We start from the raw sequence: 9,462 nt of genomic DNA on the forward strand, positions 1-9,462 counted from the left end.
TGCAGGTCTATATAATTGGCTACATTTAGGGATTTAAGCCTGAAAAAAACATTTTTTCCTCTTTAGTTTTCTGGGGACCCATTGGAACCTCCTGGAGCCCCCCTGAGGGTAAACCCTGGCTTAGAGGGTTTGACCTATTTTGAGCTCTGTTTACAGCTCACTGTAATATTTTCGTACAGTATTTTCAAATATTTTATCATATTTTTATCTCTTTGATAAATGTTTTCCAACACACAGTTGTGAGTTTAAATTTGCTATGTGGTGTTTCTATTTCTATAAGTCCTAATATTGACAATATTTTGATACTTTTAATTAGATTGTAACATCTAATTTTGATCTAATGGAAAACACAAAACACACCTGTGCCTAAATTCCAAAGTGTCCAAATAAAGGTTTGTCTTAAATGTATTTCACGATTCATGATGCTTGTTAAGTTGGTCCTGAGTTAAGTTGGCTAGTTGGGATAAACTTTAGAGGTTCTTCCCATCCCAATGAGCATATAGCGCCATCTAGCGACTTTTAGAGTAGGGTTTATTTTTTTATTGAAAACAGTTGTGATCTATTTTAGTTGGTCGTCCTTGTGGCTTATTATAATAATTAAACCAGTCATGTTCTTCTATAAATATTCTTCTATAAACGGATATCCATAGGTGGGTGATGGTTTAAGTTTAAGGACAGGGGTATACAGTAGTTGGGTATGAAACAACTGATTTCTATAAGAAAACAAACGTGCAAATGAGTACGAGATCATCTTTATCAATTCTGACACAAGTGCGCCACCTACTGAATCATAGAGGCAATGAACATTACAGTTGATACTGTATCTCAAATATCTCAGGAAATATTTAACGTGCAAATGAGTACGAGATCATCTTTATCAATTCTGACACAAGTGCGCCACCTACTGATTCATAGAAGCAATGAACATTACAGTTGATACTGTATCTCAAATATCTCAGGAAATATTTTTTTCAAATCGCACATATGAAATCATTCAACTAGAATCATACAAATAATGTAGAAGAATCTGTTATGCAAAATAGAATGAGGCCTTTAAAATTACTAACGAACGGAATTAAAAAATTAAAACGCACATTGATTCTCAACCTCCACAACAGCATAATCACTGTAATACCATTACCATTAAATGAAAAACAAATAAAATAATATAGAAACGTACATGAAAAAGTAATAATGTGCACTATTATTGACTATACGGTGAAAATACTATTTTTTAATGTGGGAAGTATAAAACAATTTCTAACATTCATGTTATGTTAGTCTTTTTTAAAACAACATCATAAAATTATGTATTATGCAAAAGTAAACATTTTACAAATTATGCGAAAATATAGTCGTTTTTATTTTTTTGCTTCGCGTAATGCGTGTCCAGGGCAATATGTTGCTGTCTGGTACCTCGACGGCTTCCGTCAGTTGCGTTGTCAACAGCACCAAAACACCAGCAGGGCTGCATGCGCCGCGTCCGACAGCGAGTTTGACTTCTCTAATTGCGGGTCCCATCAACTCATCTTTAGTCAAACATGTCTACGTTAACAAATGGCAGGTAACCTAAATGCGCATTATGTTTTGTTTTGTTGATACGTTTTTAAAATCAGTGTACGTTTAAAATCACTGCGCGTAATATCAGCCCTATCTCTAGATCAGATGCTGCTTCACCGGCACTTTATAACTGATCGAGAGGCAATGCGGTTATAAATCCAGGCATGATCTGCTCCAATCTCCATAGATATTATGCGATATGTGTCGTCAATTGAGAATTTTGTATTGAAGGATGGGATGAGTTCCGTATCTTTGCTGCTTTTAGGCATGACATTTATTCCCTATTAATGCATTTAACTTTAGGACACTGGAGAGCTTTTCTGCCTGGAGCCACTCCTGTCCCGTTAGATTAGAGAGACATTTAGCACATTCATCGCTTAAAAGCATATTTATGATGTTTGGGTTATAATCATGGAGTCAACATCCTCGTGTCTCCACATTAGTTTATCTAGCTCCATGTTTGTCGGTACAGGCTGGTTTTATGCAGTATGCGCCTTTGTGCTTTTATTTGGAAAGCACCAGATGGTCCATGTTAGCTCTTCGTGCTAGTTGATTACCCTGTTATAATTCACCAATCTAAGATGACATAACAAACCATTCTAGCGTTAATGTTAGACAAATACACGATCACACTATGAGCGATTGTTACGAGAGAGTGAAAAGTGAGCTCCAGCAAATGAAGGCACCTGGAGATGAGGTGGAGACCGAGGCCGCGGAGGAGCAGCTGTCCCCGGCCTTACTGTCTTCTGTTCCCGCTGATGTCCCCACTTCTCGGAGAGACATTTCCAAGAGTGGCATAAACGGGAGAAGTCGGAGTAAAAGCAGGAGCAAAGCGGACGGCAAGCAAGTGTCGGATCTGAAGGCGGATAATTTACGAGAGAAAGCAACAAACCGTGTAAGCAATGAGCAAAACCTTCAGGTTAAGGGGACAGGAAAGATTTTAAGGAGTAAATGTGCTGCAAACGGTCACGTTGAGTCATGCCCTGGACAAACCGATGGAAAATGTGAGGATCATGGCAGAGAGGATGGAAGCAAAGTGGGCAAAAAGAGAAGAACTGTGACGGTGGACATATCTAAAGCGAAGACGTCCCTCGAAGCGCTTAAACTCAGCATCAGGGAACTGAAGTGGAAAGAGGTATGTATGAATATCCAATGTGAAATGACATGGGGAAACTCTGACTTATTACACCAGCCATTTAGACTTATAGTGGTGTACGCTGTTTCTTTGTATGAATTTATGTTATCAGCTTGTTTTTTCTGCATCGACTTCATAATATATTAGTTTACAATACAGAATAACACACCCCATCTACTGTACACCATCATATTGTACCACTACAACATTTTGGAAAATACTGTCTGACAATTAGCACATTTTTTAAATAAGAAAACAATGTTCAATGATCAGAAAGTGTTAACTCTGGGCTTTAGTAGATGAAGAAGCACAATTAGCTGTATAGAACTTAAATGTAATCCATGCCTTTATTTGTCCTAATACACTGTAAAAAAATCTTTGCTGACTTACACAACTCAAATTTATCATTTCAACTTACTATTTTTCATCTTGACTAGAGATGAGTTGTTATAGCTACAGATGAGTTGTTATAACTTATAAACTCAATTTTTTAAGTTGTAGCAACTCATCTCTTGTCAAGATAAATTATAGTAAGTTGACGGGCAGCAAAGTCTATTGTTATATCTTGGTATCATCCTAAACATAGGGGTGTGACGGATCACAAAACTCACGATTCGGATCACATTACGGTTTTTGAGACACGGATCGGATCATTTTTCAGATCAGCAAAAAAGGGGTGGGAAAAATCTAAAGAAATTACAAACACTTATAAAAAAGAACAAAGTTGCACATTAAGCAAGGTCTAAAATTAGCATTAGATACAGAAATCGAATCCAATAAACAATAACACTGTCTTTACTGTGTGAATTAAATATAATTATTATTTTTTAGAGCTTCAGAAGTGATTTCTTCTTTGTCTTGGTTTGTTTGATTAAAGGATTAGTCCATTTTCTTAAAAGAAAAATCCAGATAATTTTCTCACCACCATGTCATCCAAAATGTTGATGTCTTTCTTTGTTCAGTCGAGAAGAAATTATGTTTTTTGAGGAAAACATTGCAGGATTTTTCTCATTTTAATGGGCTTTAATAGAGCCCAACATTTAATACTTAACTCAACACTTAACAGTTTTTTTCCAACGGAGTTTCAAAGGACTATAAACAATCCCAAACGAGGCATAAGGGTCTTATCTAGCGAAACGATTGTCGACATGGTGGTGAGTAAATTATCTGGATTTTTCTTTTAAGAAAATGGACTCATCCTTTAACATTAATGACACAGACTTAACTAAGTTAATTGAGGTTACTCTCTCTTTAGGATAAACATGGACCTGGTTTCTGCCTGATCTATACATAAACTTAAGACATAAACAAATGTTTTTATTTAAAAAAGAATATTGTGGAGATTAGGGACGCACAATCTTGATTTTTCATGGCCGATTTTTATACCGATTTTCTTAACAAGAAATTGGCCAATTCCGATCCGATTTCCGTATTTTTTTTTCTTATCAAGCAACAAACAAGAAAGAACGTATACATAAACAATATGTTTATTTGTTTTTTAACAGGCTAAACTTGGTTTGGCTATTGAAAACAATAACTGTAACCATCTAAAATGAACAGCAGTAACTGTGCAGTAGGCTACATTCAATACAAACATAAGTGGTTAAATGAGACCATGACATCAGAGGAGCGCGAGAAAACCTTGAGACAGCTATGAACTCAACAGAGAACTTTCCTGCGCCTCGTCCATTAATTGTATATAGCAGGAAAAGTTATCAGTCTCTTAGAAATACAAGGTGTGAGTGTGTAAACTGACTGAAATGCGTGTATCTCACAGTGAGTGGGTAAGACTTGAGAGCCCTGCGAATGTACTGTTGTTTCTCCACGACAGACATTGCAGCTTGCAATCTTAACGTCCTGCGCACAGATTTTGAAATGCTTTTACACAAAAGACATGTTTGCGAATCATAAAAATGTAGTCTATGCATGCGGGTGCACTTCCGGAAAAATCAGACAAAAAAAGATACAAAAGTCCCGCATTATAAGCAAAAACCGTCCGGTTCCGATTTATGGCTGGTCAATCGGTCCATCCCTAGTGGAGATCATTTTGTTTGTATGTGCCCTGTCAAGAACAGAAAGATTTTATCTTCCCTTGGTTTTTGAAATGCATCTCTCTGTGTGTGCACTTTTGAGTGCACTTAAACGCGCACACACACAGACGTAGGGCAAATTCCAAACGGGAGAAAAGAGATGCAGCACAAACTCGCCCCACATAAAAACATTACGTTGTTTTTCAGTGCTCTATTCACCAAATGTATTTTAATGGACTACAGTATGAGACACAGTAGCGCAACTCCCTCTATAGTTTACACATCAAGGACCCTATTTTAACGATCTAAGCGCATTGTCTAAAGCGCACAACGCAACGTCTAAATGGGCGTGTCCGAATCCACTTTTGCTAATTTAACGACGGGAAAAATGTTTTTTGCGCCGAACGCATGGTCGAAAAGGGTAGGTCCTATTGTAATGGGAGTATTTTGGGCGTAACGTGCAGTAAACCAATGAGAGACTCAGCTCTCATCCCCTTTAAAAGCAAGTTGCCCTGGCGCTATGTCTAATCCCTATTTAGATGACGGACTTTGTAAACTGAAAAACTAAACGGAGGAAGAAGATCCCCAGTTTAAGATTAATGTTAAATAATTGTGTTGTTTTTCACTTGTATTGAAATTGTTATTTTTTTATTAAAACCTTTAAAACCCGTTTTCTTTTAGTCATGGAAGTAAAAAGCAGGCTTTTAATTGCTTTAAATGTATGGCTATCCAATATCATCAAAACATAATTTACAAGTATCTAAGATAAGGTTTGTACTCTAAAAATACTTTATTTGTAACAAACAGGAGATAAAGAATTTACAAACGGCTCTCCCCACGTTTCAGCACTTTGGAAAGTGGTTTTTTAGCAAAGAGTTTTTTTAAGCATTACTTAAAAATGTTTCTCATCTCACCATATCCACAGGTATCATCATCATATACAATAAATCCGTGAGGTAGCATTAAAAAAAAAACATTTAAAAACAGACGCATTTGTTCAAAGCAAAGCATTTATTTACTTACCAGGCTACAGGTGAAGCAGCTCTTTGCGCCTTCTAACGTCTCATAATTAGTCCTCATTTATGTCCAAGAGACTCAATAATAATCTTTTACATTCAATCCTTTAATCTTTCATATTTAAAAGCATTTTTGTGCTGCTGCGCATTCATATACTTTGTGATAAGCAAACCCGCGTTGTCCTCCCGTTTATAGGCGCATTTTACTAATGCGCTCTTTAAATAACATAAAACACATTGCGCCATTGACTTTAGACTTTAGACCAGGTTTTTGTTGGTCAATGGCGTAGTCTATTTTAGTTGCCTCAAAATAGCAACGCGCCAACAATGCGCCTGAACACACCTCATTATCAGACCAGAACGCCCATGAGCGCAAAAGGGGGCGCAAATGCATTTGCTATTTAAACAACCCGGCGCTAAACGTGAAAATTAGGGTGGAAACTAGCGATAGACACTTGCGTCGCGCATTGCGCTGCATTGCGCCGGGTGTAAGATAGAGCCCCAAGAGTTCTTCGAAGAGATCTTTGAAGAGCATAGGGATGTTCACATCTGACTGGAGCTGGACCAGGCTATTCATAAGCACATGCATCTGTGCATACAGAAAGCTGCTCACTTTAGCGCCTTTTTGTGGTTAAATTGTTTAAAATCACTTGAATGTTAACATTTTGGAAGCCTTTGAAACACGTGCAAATGATAAACTTTCCCTATTTAAATTTGCGTATTAATCCGTGAATTGCATGCGAGACGAACCGTAGATCGCGATCCATACGGATCAACTGTGATCCGTTACACCACTGACCTTAACCCTCAAGATCCCATTCAGAACCACCATATGAGTAGACATGCAGTATAACTTTCACTGAGCCTTCTTTAATCCACAAGCATTTTCACAAAACTTAAAAAAAAAATTTTTTTTTGAAACAAAAAGAATCATACTCTTACATAGACCTAGAGTAATATTGATGGAAACCAACTACAATATGATTTTATAAAAATATTATTTGTGTTACAGCAATGAAAACACACACAGTTTTTGGTTTAAATATTTTAACAGACATTGACAGCCTTTAACCTTGTCCTTCAGCACAAGTTGAACAACACTCGCATATGGTTACACTTGACCAACCATGTAAAGTCAGTGGGCATTAAAAACGAAATGCTCATAAATATATTATTTATTGTCAAACTATCCCAGGCACAAACTGCTGTGGGGTGCGTGACACCTGGCAGGTTTGACATAGTGAACGACCCATCGAGTGAATGTCTTCACTCCTTTCTTCTCATCTCCACTGAAATATTATGAGCCTATGTAATTCAAAGCTGCCTTGTTAAAGGCTGGTTTCAAGTTTAAGTGTATCTATATCACCATTTATCCTGTCTGGCATACCAAAGGCTTTTTGAATGGCAGTACAGATAGGTGTTTCCACCCATGGTTGTTTCCACCCAAATGTTTCCAAAACTATCAGTCTTTTAAGTTTAGTGAGTAGAGTTAAATCTTGTTTTTTTTTTCAGTCTCGGTAATGCAATGCCCTTTTAATGTATTACTGCAACACCTATGTATTATTTTTCCATTTTAATCATTCACAAGTTCGCTTTAACATCAAATATAAAATAAAGCATATTTGGCGTGCTATCCAAGTGGAGAGCTGCGAGCTCAGAAAATTTGATCAAACCTCATTGCAATGTTTGTTTTTTGACAATTTCACATGCCCTATACCTAAACAATTCCAATTAACATTAAGATAAGGCTGAATGTGACTGGATTGAAAAGTGATGTCCTTAAGTCCTTATCCACTCATGGCAAATTTGAACGGAGGGGGGATCCCATGCATATTTAGTGTAACGACACTAAAAAGCTTGCTAAACTCTAAACTTTGTAGGACAGCAATTTCCAGCAATCAATATGCATTTTTGGAATCTTCGTGTCTCAGCTCAGCTGTAATCTCAGAGTTTAAAAGGAAAAAAAATTGTTGGCATGAAACATCTGAAATTAGAAAACTGATTAATTTAATCAGTACTGCATAAATTGCCAAGCATGCAATTTGTACAATTATCAGTAAATGTCTATTTTGTTTCTATTGACCAAATTTGATGAATCTAATACAGATATCAATATTTATCTAGGGTTGTACATTCAAATGTTTAATTATACACAGCCTCCAGCACAATGCAGGTGAAGGAAAACAATGTAAAAATACAGAATTTTTGTCAAATCAACATACACTAGTCAACCCGTTCTTGTCTTAGGACAATTTTGATGAACGTTTTTGATCCACTTCAAATGTTGACTAGTATATATATATTTTATGTAACTGTAACATAAAAAATTAAGTTAAACCATTTCAACTTGTTTTTATAAGTTATGTCAACTTATTACAGGTCAAAACTTAAAATATTTAGTTGAACTGACTTGCAAAACCATGCTGCATTTGTTTTTTACAGTGACGGAAACTAGAAAAAATGCATTGAAAAAGTACTACTTAAGGTTTAGTGCAGAAAATCACATGAGTAGTGCTGCATATTGTATGTCAGATTAAAGCAGCTGAAATGGTTTCATTTGCAATTGTTCATGTTTTTTTTTAACACATTTCTGTCATGTGCCAGGCACTTTATATAGTAACACTGCCTTACTGTCCATTAGTTTGTTAAACGGTGACATAATCCTCTCAAAATCCTGCTTAGCTACATAACCTGGGCTATACTCAGCATATTACACACATCACATGCTGATTAGTGCCCTTAATAATCTACCTCACACTCAATCCACACTGTAGGTGTCATGTATTAATACATTTTATTAAACTCATAATGGTGCTTTCAAAAATACCTTCAAGAACTTCCATGACAGATACTGATCTTGGCCATAATTTTTTTCTTTACATATTTCAACTCTGCCATTTTTGCAAATGTTATATATTTTTTAAAAAGTTTATTTGTTATTTAGAATCATTGATATTATAGCCCTCAGCCAAGATATTCATGTGAAAGTAAAAACTAGAAATTGCTTGTCAAATTATAGAGTCACAGGTTTTTTTTTTAATTTTGGTGTAGTTAATCATACTGTAAACGCATTGGTTGTTGAAACCTTGTCAAAAGCATGACATGTTTATTGTATTGTGATTGATATTCACTTTGCCTTTTTTCTTTTGATTCTGCAGTTTCCGATGGGTAGGCGGACAGCCTGTGATATCTACTGGCATGGTGTCTCTTTTCATGACACCGAAAACATAGTTTCTGGGCAGGTCAACAAGTTTCCAGGTAAACCTCACAAAATGTTGCACTTTTCTTGGTAACACGCCACATCTCACAAGTTAATCACAACCCATGATAAGCGGAAACCTTACGGTCTCTCTCTTGAATCCAATATGGAAGTGACTTAAACTGCAATTCATCGACTGGCCAGTAGAGACAGGCTCCAACAGGGAGTCAATCCCATAGACCCCCTCATGTTGAAATTCCCAACTTTACATTCCCAAATCTTTACATCTTTGTACAAAAAAGTGGTCTGTATAGCTAATTTAACCTTCATGACACCTGTGTGGGAAGAGAATTTTTCTAACTCATCCATTTAAATTATATTAAGCCTTAAAGTTCTGCATAAATATGGGGGCGTGGCCACTTGAGTGCAAGCAAATTGCCACTGTTGTCCCTAACGTCGACCAAGCTGGCGTGGTTTCAGCAACCAGGCACCTCAGCTCCGCCCACGTCCCACCATTTTGTA

The 9,462-nt window shown here is 36.6% G+C and overlaps 1 protein-coding gene across 1 annotated transcript; it reads left to right on the forward strand.

Moving 5' to 3' along the window:
* Positions 1-1,431: 1,431 nt before the first annotated feature.
* On the forward strand, positions 1,432-9,034 carry LOC141363327 (uncharacterized). Its single transcript, XM_073865965.1, has 2 exons — positions 1,432-2,695; positions 8,900-9,034. The coding sequence occupies exons 1-2, from the start codon at positions 2,195-2,197 to the stop codon at positions 9,032-9,034; spliced, it is 636 nt and encodes a 211-aa protein (XP_073722066.1). The 5' UTR covers positions 1,432-2,194.
* The last annotated feature ends 428 nt before the right edge of the window (positions 9,035-9,462 follow it).

The sequence above is a fragment of the Misgurnus anguillicaudatus genome, unplaced genomic scaffold (assembly GCF_027580225.2).
Source record: "Misgurnus anguillicaudatus unplaced genomic scaffold, ASM2758022v2 HiC_scaffold_34, whole genome shotgun sequence".
Classification (NCBI taxonomy): Eukaryota; Metazoa; Chordata; class Actinopteri; order Cypriniformes; family Cobitidae; genus Misgurnus; species Misgurnus anguillicaudatus.

What these genes read in the sequence shown, in the direction of transcription:
- LOC141363327 (XM_073865965.1), top strand. Translation starts at nt 2,195, where the DNA reads ATGAGCGATTGTTACGAGAGAGTGAAAAGTGAGCTCCAGCAAATGAAG. An exon ending in GGGAACTGAAGTGGAAAGAG is followed by an intron (nt 2,696 to 8,899) that starts GTATGTATGAAT and finishes TTGATTCTGCAG; the next exon opens with TTTCCGATGGGTAGGCGGAC.